At 35.6% G+C, this 25,970-nt stretch overlaps 4 protein-coding genes and 1 pseudogene across 7 annotated transcripts; 2 read left to right on the top strand and 3 right to left on the bottom strand.

Annotated features, from left to right (window-relative positions):
• Positions 1 to 409: 409 nt before the first annotated feature.
• Positions 410 to 4,119, bottom strand: LOC140816798 (uncharacterized). Of its 4 annotated transcripts, none has more exons than XM_073176252.1 (6): positions 3,947 to 4,119; positions 3,626 to 3,873; positions 1,533 to 1,778; positions 906 to 987; positions 663 to 729; positions 410 to 588 (listed from the first exon to the last, which is right to left on the bottom strand). In XM_073176252.1, the coding sequence occupies exons 2-6, from the start codon at positions 3,774 to 3,776 to the stop codon at positions 535 to 537; spliced, it is 600 nt and encodes a 199-aa protein (XP_073032353.1). In that variant the 5' UTR covers positions 3,777 to 3,873; positions 3,947 to 4,119; the 3' UTR covers positions 410 to 534. The 4 variants fall into 4 exon arrangements, with proteins under 4 accessions (XP_073032353.1, XP_073032355.1, XP_073032354.1 ...); XM_073176254.1 differs by having other exon boundaries at positions 1,533 to 1,794; positions 3,718 to 3,873; XM_073176253.1 differs by having other exon boundaries at positions 1,533 to 1,789; positions 3,718 to 3,873.
• A 1,348-nt stretch (positions 4,120 to 5,467) lies between these two features.
• Positions 5,468 to 6,672, bottom strand: LOC140817169 (SPX domain-containing protein 1-like). The gene is made up of 3 exons (XM_073176802.1): positions 6,578 to 6,672; positions 6,178 to 6,473; positions 5,468 to 6,020 (listed from the first exon to the last, which is right to left on the bottom strand). The coding sequence occupies exons 1-3, from the start codon at positions 6,657 to 6,659 to the stop codon at positions 5,517 to 5,519; spliced, it is 882 nt and encodes a 293-aa protein (XP_073032903.1). The 5' UTR covers positions 6,660 to 6,672; the 3' UTR covers positions 5,468 to 5,516.
• A 1,411-nt stretch (positions 6,673 to 8,083) lies between these two features.
• LOC140816209 (DEAD-box ATP-dependent RNA helicase 15-like) lies at positions 8,084 to 12,554 on the top strand. The gene is made up of 12 exons (XM_073175309.1): positions 8,084 to 8,240; positions 8,380 to 8,513; positions 8,902 to 9,002; positions 9,644 to 9,816; positions 9,909 to 10,140; positions 10,269 to 10,387; positions 10,929 to 10,985; positions 11,061 to 11,245; positions 11,426 to 11,570; positions 11,656 to 11,739; positions 11,849 to 11,912; positions 12,287 to 12,554. The coding sequence occupies exons 2-12, from the start codon at positions 8,398 to 8,400 to the stop codon at positions 12,295 to 12,297; spliced, it is 1,287 nt and encodes a 428-aa protein (XP_073031410.1). The 5' UTR covers positions 8,084 to 8,240; positions 8,380 to 8,397; the 3' UTR covers positions 12,298 to 12,554.
• Positions 12,555 to 15,591: 3,037 nt separating this feature from the next.
• On the top strand, positions 15,592 to 17,017 carry LOC140816630 (probable sugar phosphate/phosphate translocator At2g25520). Its single transcript, XM_073176009.1, has one exon. It carries the CDS (start codon positions 15,704 to 15,706, stop codon positions 16,751 to 16,753), a length of 1,050 nt encoding a protein of 349 aa, XP_073032110.1. The 5' UTR covers positions 15,592 to 15,703; the 3' UTR covers positions 16,754 to 17,017.
• Positions 17,018 to 18,903: 1,886 nt separating this feature from the next.
• LOC140815954 (pentatricopeptide repeat-containing protein At4g21065-like) lies at positions 18,904 to 25,221 on the bottom strand (annotated as a pseudogene).
• Between the last annotated feature and the right edge of the window lie 749 nt (positions 25,222 to 25,970).

Here is a 25,970-nt window from a genome sequence, read left to right as displayed (position 1 = left end):
GTATCGAACGAATTCGAACGAAAAATATGATTAGTTAAGTTTCAAGTCGAACTTGAGCTTGAGCCTTTTATTTTTTTTATATGTGGCTCGATACGATCTGTTTACACAACTAATTGAAACCACCAAGCCCTTGCTCTCTCCGGTATCGAATTCAACTAAAGACAAACCTAGAAAACAGAGGGACGACAAAAGATATTCGAAAGGAAAAATATGGATTAGTTTTTTGTAAAAAAAAAATGCATATTTGTTTTAGGTGAGAGATGGAGTTCCCCGCTCATCCCCTGCACACAAGGCATGCATGCAACTTCCATCTCTAAATTCCAACCATAGATAAAAGTATAAGAAATTCACAGAGCATTAGAAAACACTGACTACCTAGTCACAAGTTCTTGGGAACTTCGAAACCGGGAAATGTAAACAGTGTCATATATTTATAATATGAACTTCACTTAGATTGCTCGTTGCGTTCATCAACCATTTCATCGAGTTACAAGCAAGAGTTTACTATCCAGAAAATTTATATTTTCTTACAGGTCAATCGAAAAGCCCCTCTTGTTCCCACACATCCACCAGAAAATCCACCATTTCCTGTTGAGTAACTAAAAGAGAGATGAGAAAGCTGGGATTATACATTTGTTAATGCAGACAGATACCACACTCACCGCCAATGGGATAGGCTGGGGGAAAGGCTTGTTGGTCCCAAGCAAACTTTCATACGTTGCATTCCAACTGCAAAATTGGAAAAGCATAATATGAAAACTGTTCAATATTCCAGCCATGTTTCGAAAGGATGATATCAAACAAACTTCGCATGAAGACATTGATGTCATGCACACATTATGTCCGCCAAATCTAGTCATCAATATCAGAACATTTCAGATAGGGAAATACAAAAAGTCGGCCACCTCAATTTTGGTTCTTGTACATGCTTTTGAGATCGCTTATTTCCAATCCACTGTTGTCTTGTTTGATTCCAGAGAAGAAGACCTTCAACAAATTAATTTGAATTTGTTAAAAGGCAGTGAAAGGCCACATTTTGATCGAGAAAAACTAGCAGAGAAGGGAGACAGTAATGTCAAATAAAGTTCGGTCTCTCAAGTTTATATCGAACCCACCCTCTTTCTAAAGCAGTCACGGGGATGAATTAAAAGAAACCCTAAAAAACAAGCAGTTTCTGGATCCGTGCTAGACTAATCCAGAAAAATCAAAGAATGGAAGCAAACTCAAGATTTGTCATTATACTAAGCTTTGATAGTGGCAAATTAAGGGAAAGAACTAGCGCTTGATGTAAGTATGGGGTAGAAAACAAAAACACCTAGTAGAATACTGCCAACTTTGGGATAAAATATGATTTGAAGCCAACCAAATAAGCCCCTAAAAGCTCCATAATTTATTTTAGTGTTCCTCTGCAAGAGATAAAATAAATAAGAGAGCAGTAGTGGAGGTATCAGAACGCAAAATTCTACTTTTAAGTTCCTTAAATGCACAGTTAAATGCACAGCAAGAGTATAACATAGCATTGATGTACTTGCCAGGATTAACAAAATCGGAAGGGTGGTTTGAACTGCCAGCACTGCTGTGAGCATCAAAGGTTTGATTTGAAGTACTGATTGACGAGATACTTCTATGGGACTGGAAGGCACTATGGTCCATGGTACCTGAACTGGTGCTCCAGAAATCCTCTGTCAAATTATGTTTCTTTACTCGTTGACCTTGAATTTTCAGACCTTTGGATGGTTCATCCACAGAAATCACAAGTGGTGGTTTGACACAACATCCTAGGCAACCTCTGCTCTGTTACAAATTTGGTTTATCACCATGCAAATGAATAATGTGACAGAAAATTTTAAGACGCTTTGGGTATAACAAAGGAGGGCGAACGAACACAGAAAGTGTAGGAATGAGAATAAATTTTGTCACAGTTAGCCTTGAAAACTTCCATTACTCTAAAAGTGAATAGCATTATCCAAAATGGAACAAATTTAAGCCATAAGTTTTGAATAAGAACAGTTTTATTATGGCAACAAAGGAGGAGCACGTAAAATATACAACAGATTTAAACATAGTTGTTTAAAAGGAGTTGATGGATTACGTTCATTAATGCAAACCCAAGATAACAAAGACAGTATCATATATGTGAGATGATGCTAACAGTAAAGACAGGTGGAGCAATTAGTCAGTAGAGGTCTTGATTGAAACTGGAAAAACAGATGACATAACAACTCATAACCCTTTCCAGGGCAATATTTCATGATATTGTAAGATGATCCCTTAGATGATTAAACCAGTTCACGTTGTAACCATTCTTATATCTTGAAAATCACCATCAAGAAACCCATGAATTACCGAAATTTTCAACGGCTGAATTATATAAAAGCAAGTAGGAGGGGAACTGCATGTGTCAGACGACAAGAGGAGATGGTTCCGTGGGTGAAGAAAGGTTAGATAGATCAAGTGACTATACTTATGGAACTTAATGTCGATTTGGCAATCCATGATAAAACAAAACAATATTACAAATAAAAAATAAGGAAGAAATCTAGATAAGTGGGTGTGAAGCTTCAGTTGTTGTCGTTTCAAAATAAACCATATTGGCACGGAAGACATTTGAGGGAGTCGCATCTCCATGATTAAACTCAGATCAACTAATTTAGTCTAAGAATTATAGCAATTACAATTGTGGCTCAATAACAAGAATATCATGTCATGTACCTATACTGTCAAATAATCCAAAATTAAACCATCAATATCAAGAAACTATGAAGTAAAAAACTCCAATTCTGCAGATCAACGAGTCAAAAGGTAAGTAAAATAATTACGCATCTGCTCCACTTGATCTAAGTAAAGTTAAGGGCATCATCTTACACGAAACATTTCTTTCCATTTATCCTTCAAACTTTCAATAATCAACACAATGAGAGATAGCAAATACTTCTTCAAACACCCAAAGGACAAATATAAAGGCCTAATTTTCTCAAGAATCTCTGTTTCCAAACAATATCTATCACATACAAATCTTGCCATTTTCTTATTTCATCGTTTTTTTTCTTTACAGGTTCCTAGTGAGTCAATTCTAAACTGTACAATCACATAGGGAACGGGTACTACTCGAACAAACTCTTACAACATCAGGCAAAGCATGATGTGAAAATGTCAAAGAAAGAGAAAAATCAAAACTTTATGTTTTGACACGCCATCGTCGCTTTCTTAAAATGGAAGCAAATCAAATATTCCAAACCACAAAATAAGAATAGAAATTAAGAAAGCGTACTTGTTTCGTGACAAAAGGGGTTGGCCCAAAACCCAAGAAAACACCATATTATCATCAAAGCAAGACAAATAAAAATTCTTTGGTGGGGTCATATGTTCCACGAAGGTTTATTTACTTTTCGTGGTAACACCCTCTTAGAATCACAGAGATAACCGGCCCCCAAAATGCAACACAAAATGATTGGTAATTATCGAGGCAAGAATCGTGTTATGATTGCCCTTCCCCTGAACAGGAAAAGTTAAAAACTTTGGCTACCTCGGGAAAATATTGAAAAAACCCCACCAAATTTCCAAAGAAGAGCATATGCATATTCACCAGCTAATCAGTAAATTACCGTCCTTTAAAAAGTTGTACCTTGTGCTTCTGTACTAAACACAGAATGGAGATTGGAGAATCCCAACATCATCATCCACACACATAAAGAGAGAGACTTGGAGAAAACTGACCCCATGCATGCAAGTAGATGCGAAATCCAAGAGGGGATCGATTTACTCCAGCACAGCATTAACTGATATTTCCAAACACGCTGATTTTCCAACCCAAATCACTCGTTTCAAAGCCCAGATCTCAAAACACCCGGCAGGAAATTAAAGCCAACAAATCTGAAAACAAAACAGTGTCAAACAATCGAAAATTGAAGAAGCAACAAAAGCGGATCTAAAATTTTCTGCTTACACTTGCAATTGGATCAGTTACGAAATGCTTGATCCGTTAACACTCTAGTCTCTAGCGTAACTTCTTCAGAGCAAGTGCGGAAAGGAGGAGCGGAGTGAATAGTGATGGGCAGTGGAGAACGTTTAAGCCCACGTGTTCTCGTGTGAAATTACTTGTCTGCCCTCGAATCGTTGACCTCTCCATTATCGCGTCAAATTAATGAGCACATAATGGCCTGCCGACGTGGAAACAATCGTAGATAATAGAAAATTATTTTGATGTAAACGAACTTAATCAAATCAAATATAAAAATAAAATAAAATTTGAATTTAGTTTGAATAAATTTTTATTTGAGTTCAACCTTGATTCAAAATTCGAAAATTTTAATTTTTTTCCCTCGAATTCATTTGAATGAAATTCGAGTTCGGTTCAAAAATTTCGAACTTGTTCACGTACTAATCTAACTCGAAAAACTCGAAATTTGTTTGATATATAATTATATTACTAAAATATTAAGGCTCACAAGCGACTAGTAAACTATCAAACAAAATAATTTGAGCTCTAATTCTGCTAAAAAACAATTCGAATATGTTCGAGTTCGGCTCGAATTCATAAACTCGAATACAAATCAAATATTTTTAAAGCCGGATCGAAAAGCTCGCAAACCAATTTGATTCATTTACATCCATATAATGAATAAATAAAATATGATGGATGAATATGATGTAATTCATATATTGTTTATCAAATTTTGATGTAATTATGATAAATAATTTTGATGTAATTATGATATTTATAAAATAAAATATAATATGATATTGAATAAAAAAAAGATTTACATTAGATAAAAAAAAATGTGTGTGGTAATTTTGGAATTTAAAAAGAATCTTAATCAAAAGTTAGTTTGTAACGATGTAACGAGGCATTTTCCTAAATTAACAATATATCAGTAACTATTATATGTTATTTTTTTGGGTTCACGTAATTTAATTATTTGAATAAATAATTTTTTCAAAAAAAAAAACATATGAATTATGAGATAAAATCATCGACGATCAGAGTTGCATAAAAAATACATAAAGGTAAAACTGTAGATAAATTTAGGTATCACATTGGTAGAAATAAATTTCAACTTACAATATTGACATTATATTTTTTAAGACAAAAACTCGTGTGAGACGGTTTCACGAGTCATTTTGTCAGACATATCTCTTATTTGAGTCCTCCATAAAAAATATGACTTTTTATGCTAAGAATATTATTTTTTATTGTGAATAGCAGTAAAGTTGACCCGTCTAACATATAAAGATTTGTGAGACACTCTCACAAGAAACTTACTCATTTTTTAAACAGAAATTCTGATGCCAAAGTTCGTGAAGTTACTTAAAATAAACATGTTGTTCGAGTAAATTTATTTGATCAACTAAGTTATTAAACTTGTAGAATTATCTTATCTTAAAATCAATTAGAAGAGTCGTCGCTAGTAGGGCTATCCTTCAGCCCAGTCTCGGTTTAATTCATGGCTACGTCACTGGGCGCGTGCATGCGTTTGACTGTATCCACACGATTATGTTCCGACATTTCAATCCAATCAGTCGTGATCACAGTCCTTCGTCGGAGGCATGGAGAAGATGCCGAGAGTGGAGCTTCCACTCCTGATCTTCTTCAGAGCCCTCAAGGCTGATATAGTAAGCCTGAGATACATGTTTTCCATCTCACCAAGCTCTTCATCGGAAATATCTTCGACGCAGCCGCCGCGTACTCTGCAGATACTCGGGGCTGCAGGTTCCTGGTGCTGGTGACCTGAAAAGATGTGGTAAATGATCATCGACTCGCATTCCTTGACCAAATCCTTTATCACCTGCGTCCTCAAGAATGGCTGTTGCAAGATTATCTGGACGAAGCCCAGTCGAATCAGATGATCCCCGTTGCTTCTCTTGTCGTGCTTCTTTAAGATTTTCACCAGTCCTATGTAGTTGAGAGCACTGTAGTTCTCTAGTAGAATCATCTCTCCATGAAAATCCACCATCTTCCTTCCTATTTTCATCAGCTCCACCGTCGAACATCGTGCCTCGGCAACATCGTCTTTCAACATCTGATTGATAACATGTAGTCGTATATATATTAATCCTGATCATATAAAAAAACCCATGATCGAAAAGCAAATAATGAATATCACCCAGTCTAAGGTCAGTACTGTTTAGTCCTTTTCTCGTCAAAAAAAGAGAAAAAAAAATTGTATATATGTATACCTGCAATTTGATAATGTACCCTTCCTCTTTGTTCATCACAAACTTGTTAAACTTGTTGATCTCCGCGTGCAGAAGATTCAGAAACTCATTTACGGCTTCCACCGTCTGACGACTACCGTGCTCATGGCTCGTCCGGGGCCTCTTGTTCGGCCTCTCGTTTCCAAGAATATCGTTTTCTTTGTTTGGATAGATGAGATTCAGATGCTGCTTCAATTCTTTGTAGGATAAAAACTTGTCTTTCCAATCAGGCAACGTCTGGTTGATTAGATTTCTCAAAATCTTCCAAAACTTCATGACTGAAAACATACGTTAGCATTCGAAGGAACAATATTACATTATATATTGGTGGGGAACAAATAGAAGGGATATTATTGAAACGAATATTGGAAGAGTATTATACCTTTTGGCATGCAAATATTCCTCTTGTTTTGACCAAAATGTGCTGATTTCCTTGTCGGATTGTGCCTTGTTTCTTTCGCCATTTGAGGCACAAAGTTAGATTCTTGTATACTCCGAAGTCTAGCTCCATTAATAATGTGAGGGAAATTATAATTTAAACGCATGCAAAGTTTTTGATTGGTGGGTCACTTGCATACTTAATTCTTATTCTCTATTGCACTGACAAGTATATATAATCCAGTCGAAATTGTTACATATTAGTAGAAATATTTATGAATTTCCGAAAGGCGTGTAGATTCATATCTTAACTACACTTATTATTTATGCAAAACACTTGAATAAATTAGTGTATATCTTTTTGCGCCATCTTATGACTTGAACATTGGATCGGCCTTATTGGATATTTAGGTCATGATCATTGATAAAGCTAAATCTTATAAATGTCTGATTGAAACATTGAATCATGTTTTTTCTCAACCGAAATCGTCGGTCATGGTTATCTCATGTATTATTATTATTATTATTAAACATCACAAGGGGCTAGATTGAACATTGAATCGTTCGTGTTTGATGATTGCTCTATATCTTTTGAAGGCCATAATTTTCGCATAGCATAAATGCAGCATTGTTTTGACAACGAAACAGAATTAGTAATTTATCAAAATTACATATATGATATCTATATTGTTTGTCCCACATGCGTTAATTTGAGATAATCAAAATAAATTGAATATTGAGATTTACATGAAAAACCCCTAAAAATTATTAGGGTAAAAACCACGGTAAGATGAAAAGATTTCAACTATAATATTTTATGGTGTATAACTCATTCACTGTGTTTTCAAAGAGAACACACACTCGCTAAATACAGGAGAACAAACACCTCACAAATATTACAAGACTGACAGGATGAATAAGAAAAATCAAGAAGAAGCTTGAGAATGAGATGATCTCAACTAACGAGAAAGAGCTCTATTTATAGAGCTCCCCTGGCTTATGAACACGAGAAGACAAATATCACGTTCGAATTCTCTACTGCATATTCAAAGAAGTCTTCCACAACTTTAGTATTGCATTTGATGAATTTATTGTTTATCTGCCCACTTTCTTTGACAAATCACTTGCCGACATATATTTCATATCACAATAAATAAAAATCATAGAGTGTCCTATAAAATTACATTCCAAGGTTTATAATCACATTCTATATTTGATATTTGATGTACTTTTTTACAAGATTATTACCACCGGTTATTTCATGTTTTTATAAGACTAATAACTTTATTGTATACATTCTATTATTTGTAGCATATTTTCAAGAATCATTCTATTATTTGTAGCCTATTTTCAAGAATTTTATGTATTTTCATTCTAAAATGATTAAAACTAATAATCAAATTCGCGATTCATTATCTTTTGATTTATAGAAGTTATATTTTAGTTTATGTGTAAGTGAGGATGTATTTCAAAAAAATTCGGAGTGGAAATATGGTTCCCTCGACACGCCCCTGTAATTCCTTCCTTCCTTCAAGGGTAAATTCGTCAATAGGTTACTATATAGTCAAAACCCTAGCACTTTCGTTGCCTCTCACTCTCCCCCGTGCTAAGAGCTGCCACCCTATCCATCGACTCTGAAACCGATCCATCTGTTCCAGATTCTGCAGGTGAATTCCTGAGGGAACCATTTGCGTTGCTCCTCTTGCATATTGTTGCGAAATTGTACCTTTCTTCGCTAAACGTAGACGAGGATTCCGGGTTTGGAGGGACTTGGAACAATTTTGTTGATCTGTTGTTTTCCTGCAGTAACTTCAGAGACGCCAAATGGGAGAGAATAAGGACAACGACGCTTACGAAGAGGAGCTTCTCGACTACGAGGAGGAAGACGAAAAGGCAGCAGACTCCGTCACCGCCAAAGTCAACGGCGAGACCGCCAAGAAGTATGGCTATTTTAATAATTTTTATTTTTATTGTTATTGCTAGACCAAGATCTCCTTTATGGCGGGTCGAATCTTTCTGGTTTCAACAAGTCTTTGTTAGTTCTAGGCAGTACCAGTTTGCTCTTTTAGATTTTCTTACTGTATACTACTGTTATTTCAAGGTTGGTAGGTTTTTTTCTTCTAATCTGAGAGTTGTGGTTTATTGAAATTAGATTAGATAGAAAACTTGCGAGAACTGATAGACTGTAGAAATTTATCGTTTAAGAGATAGTGATGGAGAAAAAAGTTTCTTTTTTGCAAGTAAATGAATGTATTTTGAATTTATCTACTTTATTTTGTTATCCATGCACCCAGTTATAACTTGGGCATTCCGCCTCTTTAATTTCAGGGGTTATGTAGGCATTCACAGTTCAGGATTCAGAGATTTCCTCTTGAAGCCAGAGCTTTTACGGGCTATTGTGGATTCTGGATTTGAGCATCCGTCAGAAGGTAATATACCTTTTCTGGTTGAGTATTAGACAAAGTTCTAAAATTTGCTATGCGCAAGTCGGTGCTAGATCAGTGCCTAGAGTCTAGGCACCGAAATGCGGATTCCACGGTATCAAGAGGCTTGTAATGGTTCTTATAACAAATTTAAGCCTGAATTTTGTTAAAATTCAATCGACGATTCACTAATTCCTCCTGCTCTTCTTCTGCTGAAGGCAATGGAAGAGAAATCAAAATAAGGAAAAAGATTATCTTTAGGGCCTTGTTCGATTTTCTTATGTGTACAAAAGTAAGCAAACAAAGAAGATGATAATGGTGTGTTAGGGCAAACGCAGAGCCAATAAATCGTGGTTTTATTTGGGCTTTTTGGCATACATTACCCAAGATGTTGTAATATACGCTCTTATTGTGAAATACTATCTGGTCTAGTTCTTTTTATGTTGTCTGTTTTGTACTTTGTACCTTCTACAGATTTACGTTATACAGAAATTGGCACGATCGTTTTTTACCTGATTCTGTTTGTGTTCTTATGTTTCTCAGGTAAATCACTATTAATGCTCTGCCTTGGAGTAGTTGAATGGTAAAACATTTTTTTATTGAAAACTGAGGATTCCTTGGATCAAATTTCTGTGGTTCTTCATCAGTGCAACACGAATGCATACCTCAAGCTATTTTGGGAATGGATGTTATTTGCCAAGCAAAATCCGGTATGGGGAAAACTGCTGTGTTTGTTCTCTCAACATTGCAGCAGATTGAACCTATTTCAGGTCAAGTTGCTGCTCTCGTTCTGTGTCATACAAGGGAATTGGCTTACCAGGCATGTAGTCTACAGAAAAGTGTCTTTGCTTCATGTCTATTTGAATCTGTATCTGCCGGTTACTTTACCTTTTATGTTTCTTTCGATTGCAGATCTGTCACGAGGTTGAGCGGTTCAGCACATATTTACCGGATATCAAAGTTGCTGTATTTTATGGTGGTGTCAACATTAAAGTCCACAAGGATCTCTTGAAGAATGAATGCCCTCACATTGTCGTGGGAACACCTGGAAGGATACTTGCTCTGGCAAGAGATAAGGAACTTTCTTTGAGGAATGTGAGGCATTTCATTCTGGATGAATGTGATAAGATGCTCGAGTCCCTTGGTATGCATGCTGAAACATCCGTAATAATAAGTAATATTATACCACAGAAACAACACAATGACAGCCCTCACTGCATTTGAGAGGTCAAATTTGTTGTAAATTTTCTCATTACCTGTCCATGTCCCCAGATATGAGGAGAGATGTTCAGGAGATCTTTAAGATGACACCTCATGATAAACAAGTTATGATGTTCTCAGCCACACTCAGCAAAGAGATTCGACCAGTTTGCAAGAAATTCATGCAAGATGTAATGTCCCGTGGCCAGTCCTATTTGAATATCGAAGTCTACCTTGTTTCCATCATTCCAGCCTTCTGCAGGAGGTCTTTGGTCATTAATGCAGTGGTTGAAGCGATCTACGCTTGCTACTTCACTCGTGTCTGTCAAACTGAGACATGAGATGGTTAAATTTAGGAAGCTTCAGGGAACATGATCATAGGGGTCTAGTCCTAGGGCTTCTGTTCATTTTAGGGAGTTCTTTCCCCCCCTTACGTTGGTTGGTCAAGTTCATCAGAAGTCTGTTTTTTTTCTCTGTTGAGGAGAGAATTGTTATGGAAGTATGGGCTGGGAAGGGAATTTAATTTATTTATGTCATCGGTTAGCATAGTTATTTTGATCAGCAGTGGTGACACGAGTTGGTCTTGGAGGTAAAGTAGCTGGAAGAAGAAAATTCAGATGGACCTCAACCTCAATTCCGGCTGTGTTCATCCATCATTCATTTCATAGTGGATACCATTAATTTCACATGAGCTCTCCTAATATGCTTTACTGTGACATTTCTTCCTTTCAGCCAATGGAAATCTATGTGGACGATGAGGCCAAGTTGACCCTCCATGGTCTTGTGCAGGTTTGATCTTGAAATTGTTAAATGTCTTGTTTATTTTGTGCGACAGTTTCACACATTTAATATCCACTATGGCAGCACTACATCAAATTAAGTGAGCTGGAGAAAAACCGGAAGCTGAATGATCTACTCGATGCATTGGACTTCAATCAAGTTGTCATTTTTGTCAAAAGCGTCACTAGAGCTGCCGAGCTTAACAAGTTGCTCGTGGAGTGTAATTTCCCATCTATTTGCATTCATTCTGGCATGTCTCAGGAAGAAAGGTTTGTGACTCTTAGACTGTTCTCTTTTGATATCCTTGTTTTTTTGCCGAAAATATCATGTATGTTGTCCTCAAGTTAGTAGTGCATAAATGGAATGCATTTGGCGACCGTCACTTGAGTTCTTGTGTGCTAGGTCTCCAATTTCCGAAGATTATTATTCTTAACGTGTGGGGTTTGCAGATTGACTCGGTACAAGGGATTCAAAGAAGGGCACAAGAGAATTCTAGTTGCAACAGATCTGGTGGGAAGAGGAATAGACATTGAACGGGTGAACATTGTGATTAACTACGATATGCCTGATTCAGCTGACACTTATCTCCATCGGGTACAAGTCACTGGCTTTCATGCACAATTTTAATGTTTTTGAACAAGTGCCTTTAATTCGTTTTTCATGATTTTTGAAATGTTAGGTGGGTAGAGCTGGGCGATTTGGAACCAAAGGACTTGCCATCACGTTTGTTTCTTCTGCATCCGATTCAGATGTTCTTAATCAGGTATTTATAAATTGTAGATGAATTATCTGTGAATTTACCATATGTTCTAGATGAATAAACTGTCTTTGCTTGCATTTTATGACATGTCCTTGATGCGTGTTACATACAGGTTCAGGAGAGATTTGAAGTTGACATCAAAGAGCTTCCAGAGCAGATTGATACATCTACATACAGTGAGTTGTTTGTTTCTTTTTCCAACTACGCAAATAAGGCCGTCTTTTTTTGGGTTTGGAATATATTGGGGTTACATCCATATATTTTACACAAGGGATTTATGAATGGGTTTCTTTTATTATGTAGTTTGGAATATATGGGGTTACATCCATATATTTTACCCAAGGGATTTATGAATGGGTTTCTTTTATTATGTATTTGCTTTTGTTATTGGTTTGGGTGATAATATGATGTATTCAGGTTGTCCTTATTGAAAGCTTTGCTGCCTTTGTCACACATTTGATACTGTTTCTGAGTGCCGATCAAGGAAAGTGTCAAAATCTATGTGATGATTTGGCTTTATTGTAACTTCTCAATTTGTCGTGTTTTGCAGTGCCATCTTGAAGCATGAAGGTCTTGTAAGACTGATGCAGGTCTTTGTGCCTGAGAGAGAACGGAGGTGTTGCTGTTTTATTTTATTTTTATATTTCATATTCAGTTTCTCGACTTCTCTGTTAAGTTGATACTGTTCTCGTGTTGGCCTTCATCTGTTACCGTTTAAACATGAATCGCCGCCAAACGGGAAGAGTGGACTAGACAATTTCATTTCGAAATCTGATCAAGTTATGTATGATGTCTTACTTACCTTTTCTAAATTTTAACCATTTGTCTTTTCGTAGGTTCTAGATTTGTTTTCATTCGCGGGTGTACCCTCGTGTTTTAGAATTTAGATTAGAAGAATTTGTCTTTCCAGATTGCCAGTATTTCTACATGCGCATTAGCCACTAGTGTCATACGTTTAATAGATTTCATCGAGTGAATAAAATTGTTTTCTTCAGTTTTAGTTTTTAAAGCTAGATGATGTTGTCACTCAATGTCTTATTTCTTGTTATGCAATATACTGTTGTGGTTGTATATACGTGACATTAATAGTATTTTTGTATAAAAAATTTAGAAATTTTGTAGTTTTTAATACTTTGCTTCATCTCATTTAAATATTGTGTTGAACCCTTTATTTTATCAAAACAATGGATGGATTTTGAAGAGTTAACAAAATCGAATGAATCAAGTTTTCAGTATATACGTGTCTGTTAAAAATTAAGTGATAAATATACGATAAATGTCTATCGTTAGCTGTGTACGATGAGGTAATATCTAAATAATATCATCTCAATATCCGAACAAAGCAAAAGAAATTGTTGTTGGTAGGGGTTTCATTTTTAAGGTAAAAAACATCGATAACTCTATCAAAACTTTATTCAGGTAGACTGGTCAAATATGAACCCCAACTTCCTCACATACTCTAAATTCATCGTGACTTTTTCCAAAAATCTGGAAAATTTGAAGAGGTAGACCAATTGAAAAAGGTCTCGGTGAAGTCAACTTTTGGTTTATTTAATTCTGTATGTTTTTCTCCAACCGGTGTCTAAAATTTTATATATAGAATTCATCGAGATATTTATTCTCAACGGCTTCAAAAACTATGGTTTATATTTATTATTTTGTGGGCAGAGTTGTTATTTGCCTTACATAAATATAGACAAGTGTTCCCCACTTTCCAATTACTTATGGCTCAGCTCTAAAATTCAGGACAAGATTTTGGATTTAAGATCCAATTATATTAAAATCCTCCCCATTTCAAAAATAAACTTTTATAACTATAAATATTGCAATCAATAATAATAATTTGTTCCGAACAAACTTGTCGAATAAGGATTTCTAATATAATTTATTTGATTAGTTTATTTTATAAGCTATTATATTAATCGGAAAATTTACAGAGATAGCAGGTTCCGGTCATAGTAAACCAGAAAAAATTTCCATTGTTGAAAAGTCTAACGGGAAGTCCAAGTTCACATTACCCAAATGCCACGCAGTTTACTTCGTCAAATATGGATTGTTGAGTTTTATCTTTTTTTTCCCTTCTTCAAAATTCCACAATCCTTTAAAAATACAAAATTGTTATTATTATTATTAGGGAGTTGATATTTATATTATATTTTTTATTATTTATATTTTGAATAAATTTGACACATATTTTATATTATCTACACTCCACTTTATATATATATATATATATATATATATATATATATATATATATATATATATATATATATATATATATATATATATATATGAGATTTGGATTTTGGACTTACAGAATGTTTGACATATAGTTTATAAGCTTTCATAATTTTTCTAATAAAAAAAATTACAAAAATCTTATATGCTTTCAAAATAATTCGGCATCTTATAAGATGTTTTTAAAAATGGCAAAAACTTATGTGAGACGGTTTTCAGGGTCGTATTTTGTGAGACATATATCTTATTTAGGTCATCCATGAAAAAATATTACTTTTTATGCTAATATTATTACTTTTTATTGTGAATATCGATAGGGTTGACTCGTCTCACATATAAAGATTCGTGAGATCGTCTCACAAAAGACTTACTCTTTAAAAACAATATTAATTTTTTTTTCATCCAAATAACTTAATTTTTATAATATAGATATAAAATTGCTTTATTTTTTCTCAAATATTAAAATTATAAAACTATTTTCATAAATAACTATATATATAATATTAACTTATAATATTATATATATTTTTGGTAATTTTGACGATAAAAAAGTTTTATAATACCAAACACATTAGTATTTTTATTTATTCAAATTCATTTAAACCCTTTAAACACTTATTTTTTTAAATAAAATCTCACAATATATAAAATTTTAAAACAATTTATAAAAAAAGTATAAGAATTTATAAATTGTTTTAAATTTATATAGCCAACCACCTTCTTATATTTGTTTTTGTCTTTTTCCGTAATATTGTGGAAAGAATTATGCTAATTCTTTGACACAAATTTCAAAAGCCATGACGTCATAGTGAAAACAAGTTGGAATTTCTAAAATATGAAAGTCTCGTTTCATATTTGAGTATATTTCATAACTTATCAATTATTGATTATTGAATTACGCAGTTAAATAGATTTACATCTTTCATCTTCCTAAATTATGCATTGCATTTTTAAAACAAAAATACCATATTCACCATTTAAATTATTTCAAAACCTCGAATTTAATATTTGTTCGAAAAAAGATAATTTCTTTTTTAGTATATAAGTGCTAAAATCATGTCATTGATGGTAAAATAAATATGGCAAAAACTTGTATGAGACGATCTCACATGTCGTATTTTGTGAGACGTATCTCTTATTTGAGTCATCCCTGAAAAATTATTACTTTTTATGTTAATAGTATTACTTTTTATGTTAATAGTATTACTTTTTATTTGAATATCGTTAGGATTGACCCATATCACAGATAAAGATTCGTGAGATCGTCTCATAAAAGACATACTCAATAATTATAATGGAAACAAATCTTATTATATGTTGCATTATGAGTTGATTTTACGGAATATGTGACATGATCTATTTGATCTATATCTTGATTGAGACATAAAAATATTATTTTTGATATAAAAATATTTTTTTATCGATTGATTCAGAAATTTGTCTCATAAAATTGATCGGTGAGATGATCTATTAAAGATTTATGTTTTCTCTAATTTAATTTCTTTCATCTCGGGAATTTCATTAATTAAAAATAAATAACAATGATATATGAAGATGCAATTTAAATTACGATTAATTATATATGAAGATGCACTCTTTAAATTAATAAATGAATTACTTCCATAAAACTCTCTTCTCCGCTTCTTTCCCCACAATTTGTATGTAAGAAAGTCATCTACTCTTCCACCCCCTCCGAGAACCTCCGCCGCCGCCGCCGCCGCCGCCAATGGGGAAAAGTGAGGCCCTTTCAGATGGGGTGTTGAAGAAGATAATTCTCTCATATACGTATGTCTCCGTATGGATTTTCCTCTCATTCACAGTAATCGTGTACAACAAGTACATCCTCGACCACAAGCTCTACAACTGGCCTTTTCCCATCTCCCTGACTATGATTCACATGGCCTTCTGTTCTTCTCTAGCTTTCGCCGCCGTCCGCCTGTTCAAGATCGTGGACCCGGTGGCGCTAACCCGCCGCGTGTACATCACCTCTGTTGTCCCAATCGGGGCTCTGTATGCTCTCTCCCTGTGGCTCTCCAACTCGGCTTACATATACCTCTCCGTCTCCTTCATTCAAATGCTCAAAGCACTGATGCCTGTTGCTGTTTATTCTATCGGGATTCTCTTCAAGAAAGATGCTTTCAAGAGCAACACCATGCTTAACATGCTTGCTATCTCTGTGGGAGTTGGGGTCGCTGCTTTTGGTGAGGCCAAGTATGATTCTTGGGGGGTTCTGCTTCAACTTGGTGCCGTTCTTTTTGAGGCTACGAGGTTGGTTATGATTCAGATCTTGTTGACTTCGAAAGGGATCAATTTGAACCCCATTACTTCGCTTTACTACGTGGCACCCAGCTGTTTGGCTTTTCTTTCTGTTCCGTGGATTTTTGTCGAGTTCCCGTTGTTGAGGCAGAGATCCGGGTTTCATTTTGATTTTGCTATTTTTGGGACCAACTCTCTGTGCGCGTTTGCTTTGAACTTGGCCGTGTTCTTGCTGGTGGGCAAGACCTCAGCTTTAACCATGAATGTCGCTGGGGTGGTGAAGGATTGGCTATTGATTGCCTTTTCTTGGTCTGTGATCAAGGATACAGTGACGCCATTGAATTTGTTTGGTTATGGGTTGGCCTTTTTGGGAGTCGCGTATTACAATCACTCCAAACTGCAGGCTTTGAAGGCCAAGGAGGCACAGAAGAAGGCACCGCCGGCAGATGAGGAGGCCATAAAACTGTTGGATGAGAGGGAAGAAGATGGAATGGGAAAGAAAGGAGATGCACAGGCTTAACATATTAGTTAAATATTCATACAAAAAAAGTTAACACAAGGGTTCTTGGAATAAATGTGAGTGAGAAATTTGGGTCTTTTTTGGGTTATTGTCGTTGTCAAGATCAAGATCTACATTTCTTGCTCAGCATGGGGTTTATGCATTATTCAGTATATTTTTTAAAAAAAACTCGAATACACTTCAAAATATTCTCAGATTTCACGATTTTGAATCTTATGTACAATGGTAATAAATCTCTTTATGTTGTTACCTTTCAGGATTTAATCATTTTGTTATTCATGTGCCCACTATCTTGGTCGGATGGTCTCTATCTGCTTGTCAGTTCTCAGTTCTCACCAAGGCACTCTATTTAAAAGAGTGAACAACCTTGAATGTGAATCGATGAAATTTTGCATAGTTTTCTTGTTCCTATAAAAAGATTTCTAACTGTGTTCATTAAATGGAACTTTAAGTTTCTCTGAAACATTCAAAACACTTCCCCCTTTTCGCTTATTTCCACATAAAGCTCCTAGAGTATTCTAGAGTATTCTTTCATGAAAGTCAGCTGGCTTTGAAGGTTCTTCCCCCTTCTGGTTTGAATCAATTAATCTGTAATTAATAATAGAAGTGAAGTTGAAGGGAAGGTGAATTAGCATGTGCAGAGTAGACTATTGACTAATGATTGGCTTGTATATATTGTTATATTGTGAGATGGAAGAAGTCAAATTTGTTGTAGCATGAATTGCTCACCTTTCCTTAGCTTGCACATAGTTGTAGTACAATATTTTTTGGGGTTGGCCCTCATTTTTTGCATCCCATTGGTATGTAAAGGACACAATGACAGCTAATTTGTGCAAATTGAATTTCTAAATTGTTATAGGTATTTGGTGAAAGTATTTAGTTAGCTACATCTATTGATTAAAGTTATTTAGTTTTTAATGAACTTTTCCTTTATCTTATGAGAGTGAGTGATGATCAAAGGGGCATTAAAAATACTCATTAAGAGACTAGAGAAACTGTGACTAAATTTATATTGTGTTTGTTGCTAAACTTTAGGGCTACAAAGAATTTACCAAGGCTTAAAGCTAAAGTAATCAATACATGTATTGGTATTAATAATAATTTAATAGAGATTGAGTACAATATTATTCATGTATGAGTTGAAAACTTGTATTTGTTCCTGAAATAACTCTCTCCTAAAATTTTCAACTTGTGTATTTACTTGACATCGTTGGGATGTTGACCTTTTTTTTAACAATTTGTCCTCCTCCATACCTAACCTTGATATTGACTTTGATGGCTGCTATTGGTTGTGCTCATTAGAGGGTTGGCACAATTATTTTTCCCTTTTTTAATATTAAAATTTAATTATTTTTTTGATGTGATGTAGTTATTGAATAATTCAAGAGAACTGGTCCTAAAGGATTTGGGAGGGTTGTACAGAAGTCTTTTCAACGCATGATCTAAAACGAACAATTACAGGATGGAAGCATCTTGCAAAATTGGAGGCTCTATAACAAATGGGTTAAAATTATATTATGCAGGTCCAATTTAATTATGTAAGCCCAATGTAATTATGCAAGCGCATCAAATAGCACCAATTTCTATTGATTTGAACTGATCACGAAACTCAAAGGAGGAGAAGATCGTGGGAAGAAAGAGAGAACGATCTTGGGAGGGCGGAGGATGGATAATGAGAGAGTGGAGAGAGCTGCTTAGCATTCAGAAGAAAAAAGATCGACCAATTTCAAAAACGTGTCTAAACGAAATATTTTTCAGGAGTGTTTTTGGGTTTAATGAGATTATTTTATTGCTTAATGAAGACACACAATCTCTCGTACAAATTCTAGCAAATTCCATGCAGAATTCTCATAACATTAATTAATCGCTTTTCACAGTTTTCGATCTAGATTTCATTAGTTCAAGTCATTTTTTCAGATTTCGACAACATTATTTGTTTAATGTTAATATTTTATAAATTTCTATAGTTTATTCAAAACATAAATATTTATGTTAGGAGTTTATTTTTCAAATTTCAGTAGTTTTTCTTTAGTTTTATTTGTTTATAGTGTCATATTTGTTTAAGAGATCATCACAAACAGTCAAATTTAATATCTACAGTCGTGTCGTTGATTTTTTTAGAAGTTAGATTTTCATCGTTTTTACACGCTCACAAATCAAGATAGTGCAAACAGTTGGTTTGGTTTCAAGTTTCAGTTTACGTGAACATAAAGCTGTAGCAACCATAGAAAACAACTCGATACAACCCAAGCATGTGTAATCACCTGAGTAGTTGAGTGGCAATCACCATAAACCCGTGAAGTTTTACCGATCTGAACAGCAAGATCCACGGGGTGTTTACACAAGCACGGATGCAATAGCCAGCTTTTCGCTCTCTGTTAAGACTTAAGAGCACATTCCTTGACTTCGTTATCAGTATCAAGCATAACATCAGAGGTTGTAGCACCACATCCGCCACTCTTCAACCTTCTCTCCATCTCATCTATCACTTCGTAAATTTTCTGATGCTCTTCCCAGGTTCTATCTCCGGCAACAAACTCATAAATTGAACCACCAAGTTCAATCATAGCACTACCAGGAACCTTTCTGATCCCCTTATATCCCATTGCTCTCCTGACGGTGTTTTTCTTTTCCGAATCCATCATTTTGGCGTTTAAGTTAGAAAGTAGAATATAGGTGGATTCATGTACGAGCTGATTAATCAGCAGCTCCTTGGCTATTCATTCACCAAGATTCAGCTCACCATTTGCACGACACACAGCAACTAAGGTTCGCCATGTTACAGGATTCGGATCAATGGGCCTCTTGCTTACAAATTCCACAGCTTCTTTCACCGGTTCAGCCCTGCTGAACAAGTCTATCATACATCCATAATGCTCAATCCTAGGCGTGATTCCAAATTCATTTATCATTGAATAAAAATATTGTTTTCTCATGTCGACTAAACCAGAATGGCTACAGTCATCTCCTCAAAAAAGTTAACTGCCTCCAGACCACGGCCATGCATCCCCATACACACGATTACGGATCCCTCTTACTCACACATGTTCCTAAACAACCTCAATGCTTTATCAACATCACCACACTTGGCAAACATGTCGATTAATGCATTCCTCAGTTCAGTGCTTTCTCAACCTTCTCTCGATCTATGTAAGACTCGACCCATCTCCCAAGCTCAAGTGCACCCAATCAGCGCAGGCAGACAGCACCATCACCATCACCATCACCATCACCATCACCATCACCATAGTTATCTCATCGGGCCTCACCCTGGCAGTCTGCATGATGCAAGAAAAGAAAACTGAAGGAGACGTAATAAAACCAATTGAAGGAGCAGAGAATAATTATGCTTTATTGCTACTTCATTGATAAACAAACAACCTATATATATAGACTAATACATAACTGAAACTAACGTTCTAAACAAACTCCTATTGACTAGGTAAATGAAAACAAACTCACTGGTACTCCTAAAGACTAGGACAACCTAAACATATAAAAACAAATAGATTAAATTTTCTCAACATTCCCTCCCTTAAACTGATGTTCCTACACATGCAGTTTAATAAGAGTTGAAATTTGAAGCTCCATTCCTCAAGTGGAAACAATTGAAGCACAAACACCAAGTAAATTTCTGAGCTTCTGAAATGAAGGAAATTTGAGAGGCTTGGTTAGAATATCTGCAATCTGGTCTTCACTTCTACAGTAAACAAGGCTAATGACTTCATCATTTGTGAGATCCCTCAAAAAATGATACTTCACATCTATATGCTTGCTTCGACCATGTAAAACTGGATTTTTTGAAAGCTTTATTGCTGAACTGTTGTCACAATAAATCTGAGTTGGTCCATCTTCTTTGAAATGCAGCTCTTTAAGAATTTTCTTTAGCCAAATAGCTTGACAAGCACAAGCTGTTGCAGCAACAAATTCAGCTTCAGTGGATGATAATGTGACAATAGGTTGCTTCTTTGATGACCATGAAACAGCTCCTGTCCCCATCATGAAAACATAACCGGATGTGCTTTTTCGATCATCTGAATCGCCTGCATAATCACTATCTGTGAAGCCAAACAGATTTGACTTTTCACCCTTCTTGTAGAACAACCCAAACTCCTTAGTACCTTGCAAGTAACGGAAAATTCTTTTTGCAGCCGAGAGATGAATTTCTGTAGGACGTGCCATGTACCTGCTAATCATACTTACAGCATGCATTATATCAGGTCATGTTGCTGTCAAATACATCAAACTCCCCACTATTTGTTTGTAAAGAGTGTCATCAACCTTTTTCCCTTCATTTCCTTTTTTTAGCTTTACTCCAAACTCAGATGGAATATTTACAGGATTACAATCCTTCATCTGAAACTTGTCCAAGATTTCTCGAACATATTTCTTTTGAGAAATAAAAATTCCAACAGAGGACTGCACTACTTCAATGCCAAGAAAGTAATGCATCATACCAAGATCAGACATCTCAAATTCATCGATCATTGATTTCTTAAACTTTCCAAACATGGTTGTATTATTTCCAGTGTAGATTAAATCATCTACATATAGGCAAGCAATGAGCATTTTTCTTCCATCTTCAATCTTTATGAAAAGTGTATGTTCATAAGGACATTTTTTAAATCCTTCTTTCAAAAAATAAGTTTCTATACGATTATACCAAGCCCTTGGAGCTTGTTTTAATCCATATAGAGCTTTCTTTAATTTATACACTTTATGCTCATTGCCAAGTTTTACATAACCAGGAGGTTGATCGATGAATACCTCTTCTTTCAAATCTCCATGGAGGAAGGCTGATTTTACGTCCAACTGGAAGATAGGCCATGAGTTTTGAGCTGCCATAGCAATCACTAGCCTAATTGTATCATGTCTTGCAACTGGAGCAAAGACTTCTTTATAATCAACACCAAACACTTGCTTATAGCCTTTGGCTACCAAACGTGCTTTGTGCTTGTTGACTTCACCATTCTCCTTTAACTTTGTCTTGTAAACCCACTTTACACCAATTGTCTTATGCCCTTTTGGAAGATCACATAACTCCCATGTATCATTTCTTTCAATAGCTGTAATTTCATCATCCATGGCCTTTCTCCATTTTGATTCTTTGACAGCCACTTCAAAGATTGTAGGATCACAATCTGAAAATAGAGCAAAGTGTGTAAGTGAATCTTCATCTTGATCAAATCCAGTTACCTCATAATTAGTCATCCATGCTGGCCTTCTTCGAACACGTTGAGGCCTTTGTGATTCAGCTGCAAGTGGGCTTTGATCAGTTACTGGAACATTTTGTGTGACTCCATCTTCTTGCTCATTCTCCATAGGCTGCTGCCATTTCTCTTCATCATCAAAATCTGCTAGAATGTTTTCTTTAAGGCCATTTTGACTCCATGACCAAGTGGCTTTTTCATCAAATATCACATCACGGCTGATGACAATTTTCATGGTGCTAGGATTGTATAGTTTATAAGCTTTTGACGTATCACTAACACCAAGAAAAATGCATTTTTCTCCTTTATTATCTAGCTTCCTCCTTTTTTTCATCCGGAATATGGACATAGGCAATACATCCAAAAATCCGAAAATGATCTACAGCAGGTTTCCTTCCACTCCATGCTTCCTCTGGTGTCATATTTTGAACAGCAAGAGTGGGACTTCTGTTTAATATATGGATGCTCCAATTTACTGCTTCGGGCCAAAAGTTTTTTTGAATGCCACTTGTTGCCAAAAGGCTTCGCACCATATTCATAATAGTGCGGTTCTTCCTCTCGCATACACCATTTTGTTGTGGTGTATAAGCTGCTTTGAGTTGTCTCTTTATTCCATGGTTCTCACAAAAAATTGCAAATTCATGTGAGTTATATTCCCCGCCGCGATCCGTGCGAAGAACTTTTATTGGGTTGCCAACTTCTTTTTCAACAAGTGCTTTATAACTTTTAAAAGCCACAAAAGCTTCAGATTTGTCTTGCAAAAAATAAACCCATGTCTTGCGACTATAATCATCAATGAAGGTGATTAAATATCTTTTACCTCCATTAGAATGTGGTGTTATTGGCCCACAAATGTCAGAATGAACAAGCTCCAATGCCTTCTTTGCCCTCCAGGATTTTCCTTGTGGGAATTGATTACGATGTTGTTTGCTAACAACACATTCTTCACAAACTTGAGACGAAGTTGTAATTTGAGGAAGCCCTGTCACCATGTTCTTTTGTTGTAGCGTTTTCAATCCGCCAAAATTCAGATGCCCGTAGCGAAAGTGTCATAGCCATGCCTCGTCTTCTAATTTTGCTGAAAAACATGAATGAGTAGCGTTGTGGAGATAAAGTGGGAACATACGATTTGCAGTCATGTTAACTTGAGCAATTAAGCCCAACTTTGCATCTTGAATTTGACATACTCCATCTTTGATAAAAATCTCGTATCCTTTTTCTTGTAACTGACCCACACTTAGTAAGTTGGTCTTTAAATCTGGCACAAAAAGAACATTGGCGATAGTGTGGGTTGAATTCCCTTTGGTTTGAATTGTTACCTTTCCTTTTCCCATAACAGAAATTTTAGAGTTGTCACCAAACTTAACAGAGCTGCGAAATGATTCATCCAAGTCAGAAAATGCCTCCTTTTCTCCACACATGTGGTTGCTGCAACCAGTGTCTAAATACCACATGTTTTGTTGAGTTTCTTCCTTCACATGACATACCATCAAAAGAGACACCTCTTCTTCCTTTTCTGCAAAGTTAGTTTGACCTACACTTTGTTTGTTCAAATCAGTTTGACATTCTGATTTATAATGGCCATACCTATGACATCTGAAACATTCAACATTGGACTTGTCTATTGACTTTGATCTGTAAGTTGTTGGATGGTGGCCTCCACGTCCTCTGCCTCTTCCTTGAAATTGACTATCTTGATGATAATGATTTTGTTGTTGGTTCCCACGATCATTGTTATTTCTTCCTCCTCTACCTCGACCTCTACCTCTTCCTCGTCCTCTATCAGCTTTACTAGGTGTGGAGTGATATTCTGATAGAGCTTTCAATGCTTGTTCTTCTTTATCTTGCTGGTTAATTTTTTTGCTCATGAACTAACAAAGAACTTTGTAATTCGTCAATTGAAAGTATATCAACATCATTTGCTTCTTCTATGGCACAGACAACAAAATTAAATTTCGGTGTCAAGGATCGAAGAATCTTCTCTACAATGAGAACATCCTCTGTCTTGTCGCCATGGATCCGCATCTTGTTAACGATTGCCATCGTTCTTGAAAAATAATCTGTAACTGATTCTCCCGACTTCATTCAAAGTATTTCGAACTCCGAACGAAGTGCTTGAAGCTGCTGCCTCTTAGCTCTTGCTGTACCTTGGTACTTCTTCTTCATGGAATCCCAAATATGTTTGGCCGTGTCTTTGCAAAGAATGGTTTCCAAGATTGAGCGATCAATAGCTTGGAAGAGATAATTCTTTGTTTTAAGATCCTTTAGTTTCTGCCCTTCAAGCTCTCCCTTTTGTGCGTCTGTCAACACAACGTTTGTTGCTGGTTCTGCTACTCCAGAAACAACAACCGTCCAATATTCTTTGGACCTCAAGAAGTTCTCCATGAGCATGCTCCAATGATCATAGTGACCATCAAAGCGTGGAATGGCTGCCTGTACAAAACTTTCGGAAGCCATCAATTTTTTTCTTCCTTGGAAATCGACCAAGCTCTGATACCACTGATGCAAGAAAAGAAAACTGAAGGAGACGTAATAAAACCAATTGAAGGAGCAGAGAATAATTATGCTTTATTGCTACTTCATTGATAAACAAACAACCTATATATATAGACTAATACATAACTGAAACTAACGTTCAAAACAAACTCCTATTGACTAGGTAAATGAAAACAAACTCACTGGTACTCCTAAAGACTAGGACAACCTAAACATATAAAAACAAATAGATTAAATTTTCTCAACACTGCATTCTTCTAAACAGCTTGTCGGCTTCATTTGGCACACCTCACACACCCACCAATCATCGCGCTCCAAGGAACCGAGTCGCGCTAGGACATTTCACCAAACAGCTTCTCTGCCATATCAATCCCGTTTTCACATCTGCAATACATATGCATTAAAGAGTTCAAAAGATGGGCATAAATACTAAACCCAAGTCTGACAACTGACCTATGAATCGTTTGCCCAAATCCAAGTCCCCAATGCCAGGACACGCCTTCAGAACAAATGGGTGCGTGGAGTTGTTGGGCCCAACTCCGTAAAATAGCGTTTGTCTGTAATAGCATATAGCATTACGCTTAAAACTGTTCGTCTCTGCATAAACTTCAATTACGATTAGTAGTGAATTTTGTGAGCATTAAGGGTTACTTCGAAAGCCGAGCTTTAGAATGAAACTATGTAATTGACTGAGTTTGGAGAGAGAGAGTTACAGAGCTGAAGTAGAGCGAGACAATCTGGCTCTGCTGCTCTCTTATACATGCCAATACCAATCCTCGCTGCGACTTATTTTATATTTTGAAGCAATTTGATGAATCAAATCAACTACAAAACCGAGAAAGCTTGAAACTTGACGAAACCCATGCCAAGATTTTGCAACCTTTCGAAAAATTTAACCTGAAGATTCATCCAAAAGTGGCTAATTTTCTCTGTTCAATCAAGATTTATGTAAGTATCCCCTGTCCTACAACCCCACTAACCAGTAGATTGCACATCTCCTTTTAGAGCAAAAAACAGCAAGCCAAGCTCTTAAACTTTTAAATGGGCCTCTGAGATTCCAAACTTCACCCACACTAAGTCCACCTATCATGCTTTGATCCACAAGCTGTGCACTTCCTGTCAATTTGAGACTGTAGCGCAGTTGTTTTTTGAAATCATATAGTTTTTTTTTTTTATTTTGTAACAAATAAAAAACGTCTCTTAAAATTTACCTTTTGATGGAACACATCAACAACATATATGCTAAATATCAATATTTTGTGTGTCAGTGAGAACTACTTCTTGTGTATTTGTTCATCCATAATCACACTTTGAAATTCTCAATATCAATTACTATGTTCATACATATTAATAAAAACAAATTTTTTATATGGATTGTGAAGGAGGACCTTTTAATAAAAATTTGCAAACAATATTCCAATCTTGTATGGTAATTATTAGGTGGTGTGGATTAAGAAATAATAAATCAAAATAATATTAAATAAGGAAAAAACAAAAAACGTGTCTTCGTA

This window comes from Primulina eburnea, chromosome 16 (genome assembly GCF_022965805.1).
Source record: "Primulina eburnea isolate SZY01 chromosome 16, ASM2296580v1, whole genome shotgun sequence".
Lineage (NCBI taxonomy): Eukaryota > Viridiplantae > Streptophyta > Magnoliopsida > Lamiales > Gesneriaceae > Primulina > Primulina eburnea.
Note: the sequence above shows the minus strand (reverse complement) of the source record. Positions and strands in the feature narration are given on the sequence as shown.